Source organism: Mustela nigripes, chromosome 16, assembly GCF_022355385.1.
Source record: "Mustela nigripes isolate SB6536 chromosome 16, MUSNIG.SB6536, whole genome shotgun sequence".
NCBI classification, from domain to species: Eukaryota; Metazoa; Chordata; class Mammalia; order Carnivora; family Mustelidae; genus Mustela; species Mustela nigripes.
The window spans coordinates 22411454-22426612 of record NC_081572.1 but is presented as its reverse complement, the minus strand read 5'-3'; the positions used below and the strand labels follow the sequence as shown (position 1 = coordinate 22426612).

Sequence of the window (15159 nt, the reverse complement as noted above, 5' to 3'; positions counted from 1 at the left end):
CTACTTTAGTTTTGTACAAACTGCCAGATCTTTTCCTGAAATGGCATACCATTTCACATTCCCACCAATTAAGAGTCTGGTGTTGTCAGCCTTTATAGTTTTAGTCATGCTGATGCCAATGTGTAACAATGTGATTTCAGTTTGCATTTCTCTGATGACTAACGATGTAACAATGTGATTTCAGTTTGCATTTCTCTGATGACTAACGATGTCAAATACTTTTTCATGGGTTTATCCGTGATTTTTTTTTTTAAGATTTTATTTATTTATTTGACAGACAGAGATCACAAGTAGGCAGAGAGGCAGGCAGAGAGAGAGGAGGAAGCAGGCTCCCTGCTGAGGGGAGGGATCGAGGGGAGCCCGATGTGGGGCTCGATCCCAGGACCCTGGGATCATGACCCGAGCCGAAAGCAGAGGCTTTAACCCACTGAGCCACCCAGGCGCCCCTATCCGTGATTATTATTCATGGATATATGTATCTCTTCCTTTGTATCTCTTCCTTTGTAAAATGTCTCCTCAAATCTTTACTCCATTTCCTCTTTTTCCTTTTCTTTCTTTCTTATTGGCCACTTGGAGTTTGATTTCCACTTGGTGCAAGGCACATGGTTACAGGGTGTCACAAAGACTTACGTGGGGCTTGGATAGTAAAGGGGATGGGGATTCTCTCAACTTCCTTTTTGGTGTTTTGCTGTTTTGCTCTAAAAGAACCCAGCTGGTTCCACTTGCTGCAGCCTGGAGTCTATGGGAGGGGAGGATCTCTGATGAGCCCAGCACCCCTTGAAGCATGGCAGTGGCCGCTCAGGACTGGGACCCATTGTTGGCTTTGCCAGGTTGGCCACCAGGCTGCTTCTCAGGGTCTCCAGAGCCAAGTTACAGGTGACCCTGCCACTGAAGGCCTAGGGAGAGTCCCCGCTGGGGGTAAGCTTGTGGTCAGAGGTTGCTTGACCTGCCCCCATCACCCACACTAGCCCCCAGGAGGGTGGACACACCATTCTGGGAACTCCAACATGGTGGCCATTGATGGGAGAGTGGACTTCCTGCAAAAGCCGCCAGCGTCCCATTGCCCTGGGTGCACCTTGGAGAGACCTGCGTGGTGGGGTATGGCTTCCCCAGGATCGTCTGCACTCGCATAAGACCTGTTACTGGAAGTGGAGCCCTGGGTGTCATAGGGAACAGTCGCGGATGGCCACAAGCAAGCCGCTGGAGGGGATGGCTGCCATGCTGTACCTTGTGGGCTGGTGGAAACCTCTGCAGGGAACCTTCGCGGGCCTCGGTGCGTGATCCCAGGTGCCAGGGAAACTGGACCACAGAGCCCATCTGTGGGGGAGACCAGAAAAGCCACCCTACCACCCCTGTGTGCGGGGCCTTTATCCCATTTCTTTCTTTCTTTTTTTAAAAGATTGTATTTAGGGACGCCTGGGTGGCTCAGTTGGTTGAGCAGCTGCCTTCAGCTCAGGTCATGATCCCAGCGTCCTGGGATGGAGTCCCACATCGGGCTCCTTGCTCAGCAGGGAGCCTGCTTCTCCCTCTGCCTCTGCCTGCCATTCTGTCTGCCTGTGCTCGCTCTCTCCCCCTCTCTCCCTCTGATAAATAAATAAAAAATCTTAAAAAAAAAATAAAAAAATAAAAGATTGTATTTATTTATTGGACAGAGATCTCAAGTAGGCGGGGGGAGGGAGCGGGGAAGCAGGCTCCTTGCTGAGCAGAGAGCCCTATGCAGGGGCTCCATCCCAGGACGCTGGGATCATGACCTGAGCCAAAGGCAGAGGCTTAACCCACTGAGCCACCCGGGCACCCCGCCTTTACCCCATTTCTTAACTGGGTTGTTTACAGCCTTTTTACTTTTGAGTTGCAAGACTTCTTTATATATTCTGGACACCAGTTCTCTGCCAGATCTGTGTTTTCCAAATCATTTCTCTCAGTCTGTGGCTTGCCTGTTCTCAAAAGGGTCTTTTGACAAGCAGACTTAGTGAAGTCTCATTCATTAATATATTCCTTTATGCTTTTTGCATCCTCTTACTAAAGAAAAATACTACACATAACACTAATTAAAGAACAGGGTAAGGAAGACTTTATTTAGGTTGGGGGGAGACTATTGCATAAGTACCAGTGGGGCCTTACCGGGAGGGGAGAGAGGGACCTCAACTCTGAGAACAGCATGGCCATTTATAGCCAAGCAGCAGGGCAGAGGGGTTGGGTGGAGTGGGTGGAAAATTACTCAGAGGAAACATCAGGGGCAAGGGGAGGGAACTTCTGGCTAAAGTGACTTTACAGGATAGTGACTGATGGCAGGCCAAGACAATCAGACTTCGCCTACAGGACGGTGGGGTGTAAGGAACCGGATCAGATACTGAGCATGATCAGATCTGATCCTGGCTGAACTGACTTAGCAAGATTTCTGCAAACATTGGACAATGCAGCCCTTGGCCTCATCACCATCTTCTTGGAAACCTCTGCGCCATGACAGCCAACTGGAGGAAGAGGCAAATGAGCTTAAGCATAGGAGAAGATGAGGCAGAGGTCCAGGAGACTGCTCGCTTGCGTACCCTTCGAGCCATCGGAGCAGAAATAAGGAAAGCAAGAGGCCAGAAACAGTCCATCAATTGATGGACTATACGCCTACTTTCTAGAGCTTGACCTAATGGGTAGAGACTGCCCTTCCCCATCTGATCTCAATGACCACCTTTGAGAGACCCACCTTGCTCGTTCCAAAACATTCTGTGCTGGCCTCCACAGCAACATATACTAAAATTGGAACCAGAACAAGTCCCTTTTGGTCCTTTGTCCTGGACCTGTGACTTTCAGGACTTAATGCTTTCATTTGTGGCTGAATGTAACGTGGGTACAATAACTCATCTCTTCTGCTGGTCTTCACTGATGGAAAAAAAAAAAAAAACTGGACAAGGCAGACAGGAACTCAGAAGTCCTAAAGTCAGGGCCTAGTTGAAAAAGAGCTCAGGAGAGCCCGTCCAAAGTTTGATCATGGAGAGAATCTCTTGGTCACTCACTAAGATGCCTTTGCCAACCCTCAAGACAGAAAGCTATTTTCCTATGTTTTCCCTTAGCTTGTCTGTGATCCTTCTTGAATTGTGTTGAGACAATCATTTAAGTATTGGGCAGGGCAAGACCATTTGAAAAGGGGAAACCTGTAGGTACAAATGTGTGTAGGTGGTTGTCACAGGCATCAGTACTCATGGCAACTCTACTCCAGGCCACACACAACCAGGAAGAGGCTGTCACGCCAATCAAAATATTTAGGAAACAAAGAGGGAGCTGCAGAGCATGCTAGCCTCCCATTCACTGACCTGCACTTTCTGTGTCTGGATCATTAGCCCAGAGCATCTGGCTGGTTCCCTGGTTACTAAGAAGTGAGCCTTCCTGTATTCTAAAGAGCCTTTCATAGTATAGGCTTCAGGATGTCCCTGCAGTCATAGTCCACTGCAGGCTTAACCAGAGTTACCTGCCGAGCAACGAAAGCTTCTACTCCTGTTCTAAAAAGGTCACCTTGTGTTCACTGTTGCAATACTATCTTTAAAACATGGCCTTTTAATTACAAGGGTGAGAAGGCGGCGGTGGCCAGGTGTGTTAAAAGCAACGTCAAGGGGCGCCTAAGTGGCTCAGTGGGTTAAAGCCTCTGCCTTCTGCTCGGGCTCTGGTCCCAGGGTCCTGGGATCGAGCCCTGTATTGGGCTCTCTGCTCAGCGGGGAGCCTGCTTCCCTTCCTCTCTCTCTGCCTTCCTCTCTGCCTCCTTGTGATCTCTGTCAAGTGGATAAATAAAATTAAAAAAAAAAAAAAAGGCAACGTCAAATATCGTCCGGGCATGTGTTTGTCAAAACAGGGACACCATAAAGAGGGCAAGAAACTGAAGACAGCTTTCATTTGCCCAAATGTGTGTATTGGTAGAATTATGTCTCTTGTGTCACTGACAACCGCCATCCTTTTTTTAGAAAATTTATGTATGTATTATTTGAGAGTGAGAAAGTGCTAGGGAGAGACAGAGGGAGAGAATCTCCAGCAGACTCCCCACTGAGCACGGAGCCTGATGCTAGACTTGATGTCACAACCCTGAGATCATGTCCTGAGCCGAAATCAAGAGTTGGATGCTTAAAAAAAAAAAAAAAAAAAAAAAAAAAAAGAGTTGGATGCTTAACCAATGGAGGCCCCCAGGCACCCCGGACAACCGCCACCCTAAATAGAGCTCCTGGTATGTGTCAAGCACGTGGTAGGCATCCTGTATATCAGCTACTATGGACAAATGAGTGAAGGAATACAAGAATGCAAGAAAATTCTTTCCTGGCTACTGTAAAGAGAGAGCATATATGCCAAAGTGCTCTCTCCTAAGAAATTTCAGCCCAAGAGATAAGCTACATGCATACACATTAGAAAATTCATATATAAATAATTCTCACAGAGCAATGAGTCTCTATGGATCATTAGGTATTTATAACCACTCCCTCCCAAAACTCTTAAAGTGTATAACTCTTAAAGATAAAGAGAAGACAGAAGAAGGAACATAAGGAGAATGCCCAACAGTTTTCAAAGATGGAAAGGCGGAGTGGTGGGTGACTTCAGCAGAGCAGAGGAAGCTGAAACCCAAGTGTTAGCTGAGGCAGGGGTTCCCAATCCGAGGTGCACATTAATGTCACCTAGGAGAGAAACAAATCAGAAGGTCTAGGTCCCACTAGGCATTAGTAGTTTAAAAAATGCCTCCCAGCAGGGCGCCTAAGTGGCTCAGTTGTTAAGTGTCTGCCTTCAGCTCAGGTCATGGTCCCAGGGTCCTGGATAGAGGCCCACATCAGGCTCCCTGCTCAGGGAGACTGCTTCTCCCTCTCCCTCTGCCTACTGCTCCCCCTACTTGTGCTCATTCTCTCTGTGTCAAATAAACAAATAAAATCTTAAAAAAAAAAAATCTCTCCAGATATTTTGGCTCAGGTCATGATCTCCATGGATCAAGCCCCGTGTCAGGCTTCCTGCTCAGTATCTGCTTGAGGATTTCTCTCCCTCTCCCTCGACCCCTCCCCCCTCAAATAAATAAATAAAATCTATATTTATTTTTGAGAGAGAGAGAGCGAGGTGGCAGGGGTGCAGAGGGAGAAGCAGACTCCCCGCTGAGCAGGGAGCCTGATGCAGGACTTGATCCCATGACTCCAGGATCATGACCTGAACTGTAGGCAGACGCCCACCCAACTGAGCCGCCTAGGTGTCCCAATAAATAAATTTTAGAAACTTCTCAGGTATATGGTAGTCCTCAAAAAAATTAAATATAAGATGGGGCGCCTGGGTGGCTCAGTGGGTTGAGCCGCTGCCTTCGGCTCGGGTCATGATCTCACGGTCCTGGGATCGAGTCCCGCATCGGGCTCTCTGCTCGGCGGGGAGCCTGCTTCCTCCTCTCTCTCTCTCTCTGCCTGCCTCTCTGCCTACTTGTGATCTCTCTGTCAAATAAATAAATAAAATCTTTTAAAAAAATTAAACATAAGAATTATATATGATCCAACAGTTCCACTTCTGGGTATACACCCCAAAGAATTTAAAGTAGAGACACAAAAGTTATTTGTATACCTGTGTTCCTAGAAACATTATTCACAATAGCCAAGGAGGAAGCAACCTAAGGGTCCATCAATGGATGGATAAACAAAATGGGATATATCCATACAACGGAACATTATTCAGCCATAACAAGGAAGGAGATTCTGATGTGCTTCCCTACTAGGAACTTGGAAAACCTTATAAGTAAAATAAGCCAGACACAAAAACCAAATATTGTAGGATTCTACTTACATGAGGTACCTAGAGTAGTCAAATTCATAGAAAGTGGTTGGTTTTCAATAGTGAGAGCTATGGAAAGGAACACAGAAGAGAACTGATTTATGCGTGAGGAATCCTGGGGAAGTGGACTTCCTGAGAAGAAAATTTGGCATCACCAGGAAGGGCAGAAGAGTGAGGAGCAAAAGGAAATTTTTTAAAAAGATTTATTTATTTGACAGAGAGAGATCACAAGTAGGCAGAGAGGCAGGCAGAGAGAGAGGAGAAAGCAGGCTCCCCGCTGAACAGAGAGCCGGATTCGGGGCTCGATCCCAGGACCCCGGGATCATGACCTGAGACGAAGGCAGAGGCCTTAAGCCACCCAGGCGTCCTGCAAATAAGGAATTTTGGTAAAAGTCTGTATACAGAACAGTTAAGATCTTCAATCTTTATCTCCAGTCCTATGGGTGAAAGATCCGTTAAAGAGACTGGATCTGTGAAGCCCCTCTACTTCTAACTGGATAGCCAGGGGCTTTCAGAATAGCAGTGGGGATGCAATGTAAATCTGCATATTGAAAAGTGAAGTCACCAATTCCCTTCTTTTTCCTTGTTTTGCTCCCAAGATGCCAGCATCAAGGAGATATCTCAGGCAGTAGACCTCAGGGTTTTGGGGTTTTTTTTTAAGATTTTATTTGACAGAGAGAGACACACAGCAAGAGAGGGAACACAAGCAGGAGGAGTGGGAGAGGGAGAAGCAGGCTCCCCGCTGAGCAAGGAGCCTGATGGATTTGGCAGGACTCAAGGGACTCAATCCCAAGACTCTGGGATCACGACCTGAGCTGAAGGCAGACTGTTAACGACTGAGCCACCCGGCGCCCCAGATCTCAGCATTTTCCTATGGAGAAACTAAATGGCCCAAGGAGTCAGGAAGGATGGTGACCCACAGATATAGACATTGGGAAGTTCCTAAATGAAAAGGCTAGCTCACTGTTGGAGAACCTACAAGGGAGTTCACCAGTCAACAAGCCCTAAGAACAGAGCTTCCAATGGCCTTAACCTATTGGAGGTCCAGTTTTTTGGTGAATGCCCTCAACACCAGTCCAAAACCAAAGGAAACAGTGGCAAAAAGAAGGGGGGGAAGGCAATACTTGGATTAGAACACTTCAGAAACAACCGCAATTTTAAAGAAACAAGAGGAAAAAATGGTATCCATAAAAATAGAACAGGATGTAATTTAAAAAAAAAAAGCAATTGGGGCACACGAGAAAATGAAAATCCAAAAGCCAATAAAAAAGTGGAAAGACTCGGTTGGGCATCTGCCTTTGGCTCAAGTTGTGGTCCCAGAGTCCTGGGATCCAGTGCTGGCATCAGGCTCCTTGCTCAGCAGGGAGCCTGCTTCTCCCTCTACCTCTGCTTCTCTCTGTCTCTCATGAATAAATAAATAAAATTTTTTTTTAAGTGGAAAGATAGTGTGAGGAAATCTTAAAAGTACAACAAAAAGACAAATGAACAGGAGGAGGGAAAAGATAAGTCCTTACATGAGCAAATGACGGAGAAGAAATTATTAGACATAATAAAACTTAAGGTAGGAAATGAATATCTAGATTGGAAGAGATCACCGAGTAAGTCATGGGGAAAAACAAAAAACAAAAAACAAAACAAAACAAAACAAAACAAAAAAACCCAGAACACCAGGAACAAAGAACCTAAGATTTTACAGAGAGAAACGGATCACATACAGGAATAAGAGTGACATCAAACTTACCAAGAGAAGTTAGAAGACCATGATTTTCAAACTTCTGAAAACAAAATTCTCAGCAAAAATTATGTTCTCAAACTATCTCTCAAGTGTTCAGACAAAATGTATTTTCAGATCTGCCAGAACTCAAGCATCTTACCTGGCATATATTTTTTCTCAGGAAGCATCTCAGGGTTATTCTCCACCGTATAAAGGAGGAAACCAAGAGAAAGGGAGACGTTACCCAGGAAACCTGGAATCCCACACCAAGGAGAGGGAAAGCGAATTCCCAAGGCAACAGGTGGGCGACAGGTCTCAACAGCCTGCCTGAAGCGGAAGCAGGGAGGGTGTCGGGAAGACTGCCTTGAAAAACTTCATTTGAGGGCGCCTGGGTGGCTCAGTGGGTTAAAGCCTCTGCCTTCGGCTTGGGTAATGATTCCGGGGTCCTGGGATCAAGCCCCACATCGGGCTCTCTGCTCAGTGGGGAGCCTGCTTCCTTTTCTCTCTCTCCCTGTCTCTCTGCCTACTTGTGATCTGTTTGTCAAATAAATAAATAAAATCTTTGGGGCGCCTGGGTGGCTCAGTGGGTTAAGCCGCTGCCTTCAGTTTGGGTCATGATCTCAGGATCCTGGGATCGAGCCCCGCATCAGCTCTCTGCTCAGCAGGGAGCCTGCTTCCCTCTCTCTCTCTGCCTGCCTCTCTGCCTACTTGTGATCTCTCTCTGTCAAATAAACAAGTAAAATCTTCAAAATAAAATAAAATCTTAAAAAAATAAAAATAATAAAAATTCATTTGAAAAGTTTGGACCAGGGGAACAATTGTGCTGTGAGGCTGTTAAAGGACTGAACAGAATGAAAAATACACATGTGAAAAAATGAGGTAATTATCTTCCAGAGAAAAAAAGTTTTCAAGAAACCAATGCTATTGTAGTATATATAAACTCAATTCTAAATAGTATTTCCCGGATCATGAACATAATAATGTGACATAATGTGGACATAACTGATTTAATACATTTTGATCTAATTTTAGCAAATGGGAAGTCAAGAGGTGTGACAAGGCAAATCCTCGACAGAACTGGAAATTTTTGCACCCAAACACCCCTCCAGTTCTGGGGGAGTATCTTGGGTCTTCAAACGCGGTGAGGCAAAGTGACCCCCTCCCATCCTGGTGCAACACTGCACATGCGTCAGACCACGGTTCAGCCAATCAGGCCTCCTCCACTTGGCATTGGGAAAGCGGAGGAACTGTCCTTGAGATGCAGGTGCAGCTGGAACAATAGTTACGCCTGGTGATGAGTGCCCTGAGCTGGGGGCACCAGTGGTGGACGCTCCCGAGATGAGACCTGAGCTGGATTTCCCTCCTCAGCCGCCCTTCATAGTTAACTGCTTTGTGAATTAGGTTCTCTAACCTTCTATCGGCTCTGCAAGTGTCCACCATACCTGCATTCCTGCTTTGCCTGGCCAGAGAGGATATCGGTTCCATTCCAAGAACCCTGACTTGCACCATAAACTACTAAGAGGAGTGAGATGCCTGGGTGGCTCAGTCCATTAGGTGTCTGCCTTCAGCTCGGGTCATGATCTCTGGGTCCTCTGATCAAGTCCTGCATCCGGCACCTTGTTCAGCCGGGAATCTGCTTCTCTCATTCTCTCTCTCTCTCTAAAATAAAATCTTTAAAAATAAAAAATTAAAAAAAAATACTAAGAGGAAAAAAAGTGCCCCTAACCTTCAAGAGAGAGAGAATTGCTCAGTGTCATAAATAGTATTCTTCAGATCAGGCAGAATGTCCCTTCAAATTGTAGGAAAGCTTCAGTTAGAAATTAGTCTAGAAAAGGTGAGTAGGTATTTTTAAAAGACATTTCTTCCTCCACTTACAAACATGTCTCCCCCTGACTGCTGTGTGTGAACATGCCAATTTCCAGCAGACACAGAATTCCCTAAGGACAGGGGCCTGGTTTCAGGTTTTCATTCACAGCTGCCTTGTATTATACTAAATTCTCAAAAATACATGTTGTATGAACCTCTTTATTTGTACTCTCATACATCAGATTGCTAAATTTGGGTTCATAGCTCTGACACCTAATTTTTTATTTTATTTCATTATTAAAGAGTTTTGAGAGAGCACAAGCAGGGATGAGGGACAGAGGGAGAGGGAGAAGCAGACTTCCCACTGAGCAGACTCAATCCCAGGACTCTGGGATCATGACCTGAGCCAAAGGCAGAAGCTTAACCAACTGAGCCACCCAGATCCCCCCTCACACCTAATTTCTTTAAAAAGATTTTATTTATTTATTTATTTGACAGAGACACAGGAAGAGAGGGAACACAACTAGGGGGAGTGGGAGAGGGAGAAGCAGGCTTCCTGCAGTGGGAAGCCCAATGTTGGACTTGATCCCAGGACCCTGGGATCATGACCTGAGCTGAAGGCAGACACTTAATGACTGAGCCACCCAGGCACTCCACACCTAATTTTAGATTTATAGTTTCTTTAGGGACTTTGGCTTCATTGAAGCCCAGCTGGGTCCTCCAGGAATTTCAGCTAAGAGTCATTTGAAATATAGGGGAAACTAGTAGTGTTTCAGTACAAGAATGAGTTGAGAGTTCCTTGTCCTCTCTAGTAACTCTGGCTGGGAGTTAAGAGGTACAGTGCATTTCCTTGATTCTATTCAATGGAAACAAACAAACAAAAAATGTAGGAGTAAGGGGGCACCCGGATTTGAACCGGGGACCTCTTGATCTGCAGTCAAATGCTCTACCCCTGAGCTATACCCCCAACATCCTACTGTCCTTCTCTTCCTTGTCCACTTGAGGTGACTCAGTAGCATCAGGTTCCACCCATGCTAGAGCTCTGGCGAGCTTTGTGTTCTAAAGCTCCACCTTCTTTTATATCCATCATCTGCTTTGGCTTTTCTCTTGGCCACCAATAAACTGGGTGGGGACACTTGAAAAATGACATCCTGGAAACTAGCTGAAAAGGAAATTGACAGAGCGCCAACAGGGAAAGTGTTCACAAGTACCGTGTCAGAAGTACTATGGCAGAATCCAGAGGCTAAACAGCAACCCCAGATATCCCCTTGTTCACTCCCTCTTGATGGACTGTAGGATGGGAAGGAGAAGCAAGATGTCAGTTATTTGGAATGGGATGACTTAGGAAAATCAGGAAATCCTTCTCAGGGCAACCAAGCACAATCTCTTGGGACTAACGCACCCGCTCCATTCTTGATGGGCAAACATAGCCAGCTTCTAGCCTGGGTGCTGCCCGGGGCGGAGCTTTGTGGAGGCCAAGGTGTGCAGTGTCGTCCTTCTTCTGGCAGGGGCATGGGGGAACGGAGGTCTCCTTTCAAGCATGGCACTGGTGGGCATGGAGTGTAAGGGAGCCTGAGGACGCCCTCTCTCCTCCCACCTCCTCTCCAAAGGCTAGAGAAGCTGAGGTAGACAAATTAGCCAGTCCCCTCCCAACCTCAGGGAAGAAACACACTCGGAGGCACAAATAACATCACTGCTTATATAAAAATAGCCTTAAACATCTGTCCTCTATTCAGGTCAAGGGGTGGGAAGGGAAGAGACGCTGTTAGAAGAGAGGGAATGGGGTGACCTCTCCAAAGACAGACGGGTGCTGACGGAGGGCTGGCGTGTTCCGGCGATAGCCAAACCGACCGTTGAACCCCTTGATTGTTTTCAGTTCAGCATTGTAGTGGTCGTGGCCGGTCACCTGCTGGAGAGAATGCCCTTGGGGGGTAGAAAGAGAGGCCTGAGCCCCCATTCAGCCCCTCTTGCTTTTCCCCTGCTCCCACGGGGCTGGTATATAATGTACTCCCCATGTCCCAGCTGAACCCATCTTCAAACGTCTCAAGCCTCTTGATTAAAAGCCAAGGGTTGATAAAGTCCAGGAGACAGCTTTCTGGAAACCAAACTGTATACCGGGAGGAGCGTGAATGCTATGTGCTAAGACAGGAGGGGCCAAAAACTTCTGGGCTTGGCTGAACTTGCCTCACTCCCAGGAAGACTGAAAACATTTCACCCTTGCTTCGGACCCATGTGGAAGAAATGGATGAGCTCAATTTGGCCAAATGGTACAAAGGGTCACATGACGAGAGCGTGGCCAAAGGGTGATGGAATTGGGGTGGGAGGAGGGTTCACACTGTCAGAAAAACCTCTCTCCACCCTTCCTTTCCTGTTGCTCAACAGGGCCTGGAACAGGAGGACACAGCCTGTTCAGGGAGCAGGGAGGGGAACATGGGCTTTAGAGTTGGAAAGAGCGCAATTCCAATCCCCGCCAAGCCCTCCTTGGCCAGTCACTTCACCTTCCTACACTCATTTGCCCAGCTGGAGGGCAGCGGGAGCATGGGCATAAAAACCGTCTGACCTACAGCCGGTTAGCTCAGTCACTACATAGAAGCATGGTGATGCCATTGGCGTACGTCTGAGAAGCAAAGCTGGGGATGCAGTCCCAAGGCCTCTTCCCTGCCCCCCAAGCCAAGGGTCTCTGTGGCCTGATTTCTCTCCCTGAACCAGGGACCGCACACCACTCTTCCACGGGGTCCATGCCGAGGCTGGAAAGCCAGGGGCACTTGCCTGCTCCAGCCCAGTTCCTCCTGTTCAGGTATCTCTGTCCTTCTCCAAAGATGTGGAAATAATCCACTATCCAGCCATCTCTCCCTGTGCCGCCGTGATCCTGAGAGTGAGAGAGAAAACACCGAAGACAGTCAGCCACCGTGCTAAGAGGGGCACACTCAAAACTCCCTTTGGGTTTGTTGCGGGGGAGTCACCAGGCCAGATTAAATATGAAACATGGGGGCACCTGGGTGGCTCAGTGGGTTAAAGCCTCTGCCTTTGGCTCAGGTCATGATCCCAGGGTCCTGGGATTGAGCCCCGCATTGGGCTCTCTGCTCAGCAGGGAGCCTGCTCCCCCCCCCACCTCTCTCTGCCTGCCTCTCTGCCTACTTGTGATCTCTATCTGATAAATTTTTTTTTAAATCTTAAAAAAAAAATAAATAAATATGAAACAGGGATTGATCCATTGTCTCTCAGAGAGGGGCAGCGTAGGCGGGCAGTTCAAGGCTCAGTGTCTGCTGCCAGACTGGTTACAATTCCAGCTCTGCCACTAACGAGCTGTGTGAGCCTGGGCCAATGGCACAGCTTTTCTGGATCTCTATTTCCTCATCAGTGAAAGGAGAGTTGCTATAAGATTTGAGACAAATAAAGGGCCTGGCATAGTAAAAATTCTTTAATTTTTTTTTTAAGATTTTATTTATTTAAGAGAATGAGCAGGGGGAGGGGGAGCATAGGGAGAAGCAGACTCCCCGCTGAGCAGGGAGCCCGATGTAGGGCTCAATCCCAGGACCCAAAGATCATGACCTGAGCTGAAGGCAGGTGCTCAACCAACTGAGCCACTCAGGTGCCTAATTTATTTTAAAAATAAGCAATATCAGGGCACCTGGGTGGCTCAGTGGGTTAAAACCTCTGCTCAGGTCATGATCTCAGGGTCCTGGGATCAAACCCCGCATCGGGCTCTCTGCTCAGCGGGGAGCCTCTTTCTCCTCTTTCTCTGCCTGCTGCTCTGCCTACTTGTGATCTCTTTCTCTGTGTCAAATAAATAAATAAAATCTTAAAAAAAAAAAAAAAAGCATATCATGGAGCAGCTGGCTGGCTCAGTCCTCAGAGCATCACTCTTGATCTTGGGGTCTTGAGCTCAAGCACCACGTTGAGGCAGAGTTTACTTAAAAACAAAAACAAGGGGTGCCTGGGAGGCTCAGTAGGTTAAAGCCTCTGCCTTCGGCTCAGGTCATGATCCCAGGGTCCTGGGATCAAGCCCCGCAGGCAGGAAGCCTGCTTCCTCCTCTCTCTCTCTGCCTGCCTCTCTGCCTACTTGTAATCTCTGCCTGTCAAATAAATAAATAAAATCTTAAAAAAAAACCAAAAACAAAAAACAATCATTATCTTTATATAAATGAAAATACCCACCACCAACAGCTGTGATGGTTAAACTCTTATAAAAGGGAACATAGTTTCAAAAGCGTGCATACCATATTATTTTCAAGCTTTTAAATACTCAAGTTTTTCTTTCTTCCTCCCACACTCTGGATCCTTCGGTCATAAAAATTATGCGAGTAGAGTGCCTGCACACACTCCAGCATGGGCATGGGACATACAGACGTGTCCACGCACATGCGATGCACATCCAGGCACACACACAAACACCAAGGCCACACACACACACACACACACAAAGACAAAAACCCAAGATTTGTTCTCAGAACAACCCCCATTAACCCCACCTGTCCCCTCCCCATACCACTGTGACAAATGTACACAAATACTGGAGGCAAAAGTGTTGAAAAAAGTTGCAGTCATCAGCAAACATTGACACATCTCCCACTGCCGGTAGGACTCTGCGGAGGAGAGGCAACACCCACAAGGGGAAAGGCCGGGAGAGAAGAGAGGTCTGCAGAGGTCTGGGAAGTTTTCCTTCCCATCGGCTCACAGGAAGTCCCATGGAGCGAGCCCCTCTGTCATTGTGACATCACCAAAAGAGGACACCCCGCCTGGGGGATCTAGGCTTTGCTTTGTTTCGTTTGCTTAAGTCACAAGGATTTTCGAGCTTTTAGAGAATCTGTGGCATGTGATCACCCCAAAAGGTGGGTCCGTGACGTCAAAAAGGACAATGAAACTGGTTTGGCAGAGGCAGGCTTCCAGCCCCATTCCCTAAGGCTTGCAGAGACCCAAAATGAGATCATTCTCAAACGCAGGGCTGGAAAGTGATTCTGTGAGCTCAGGGAGCTCAGTCCCTGTCGCCTGCACCAGTTCACCTGCCTGCACCAGTTCTGGGCTTTGATTAAGAAAGCCCAGGGTGGGGACGCCTGGGTGGCTCAGTTAAGCGGCTGCCTTGGGCTCAGGTCATAATCCCAGCTTTCTGGGATCGAGTCCCGCATCGGGTTCCTTGCTCAGCAGGGAGCCTGCTTCTCCCTCTCCCTCTGCCTGCCACTGTGCCTGTGCTCACTCTCTCTGACAAATAAATAGATAGATAGATAGATAGATAGATAGATAGATAGATAAAATCTTTAAAAAAGAAAGCAAGCCGAGGGTGGGTGGGAGCGGGGAGCCCTCCCTAGAGCTAAGATGCCCGGATTTCGGGATTTGGGAAGTCAGGCCCCACCATCAGGGTCAAGCTTTGCGGGGCAGCCCGTGGGATAGGGGCCCTAGCCAATAACCTGTTCGGTTTTCCGCAGAATGGGTGGAACCACGCGGCTCTGGAAGTAGCGGTGGGCGTGGCAGTCCTGCTGGGCGTTGTAGGGCGGAATCGCTGACCAGAGCTTGGGCCTCAGGCGCTCATGGGCGCGGGCCACAGAGCTCACCGCCACGCCATCCAAGATGAAGCTCTTCTCCAGCCGCAGAGGACACTCGCAGTAGTACGACATCCCCACCACTGCAGCCCCCAAGGACCTTTCTGCTGGGACTGCAGGGATGGGGTAGGGGCTCCCCTGCGCATTAGTCGCATTGTTACGTGGTGGTACGTTGTCAAAGACTCCAGTGACACAAACCGTATTGTGTCTGAACAGGGTAGGCTCTTAGGGCTGCCTGGTTAAGTTGTTCTCAAGGCCCTGGGGGCGAAGGATGACTTAAGACACCAAGCCAGAGGAACCGGAGACTGGAGAAGGTATTACGGAACTCAGGTGGTG

At 47.7% G+C, this 15159-nt stretch overlaps 1 protein-coding gene and 1 non-coding gene across 2 annotated transcripts; both read right to left on the bottom strand.

Moving 5' to 3' along the window:
• Positions 1-10181: 10181 nt before the first annotated feature.
• TRNAC-GCA (transfer RNA cysteine (anticodon GCA)) lies at positions 10182-10253 on the bottom strand. The gene has a single exon. It is a non-coding gene; the product is annotated as a tRNA-Cys (tRNA).
• Positions 10254-10971: 718 nt separating this feature from the next.
• Positions 10972-14898, bottom strand: SPMAP1 (sperm microtubule associated protein 1). Its single transcript, XM_059379624.1, has 3 exons — positions 14692-14898; positions 12056-12155; positions 10972-11209 (listed from the first exon to the last, which is right to left on the bottom strand). The coding sequence occupies exons 1-3, from the start codon at positions 14896-14898 to the stop codon at positions 11052-11054; spliced, it is 465 nt and encodes a 154-aa protein (XP_059235607.1). The 3' UTR covers positions 10972-11051.
• Positions 14899-15159: the final 261 nt, after the last annotated feature.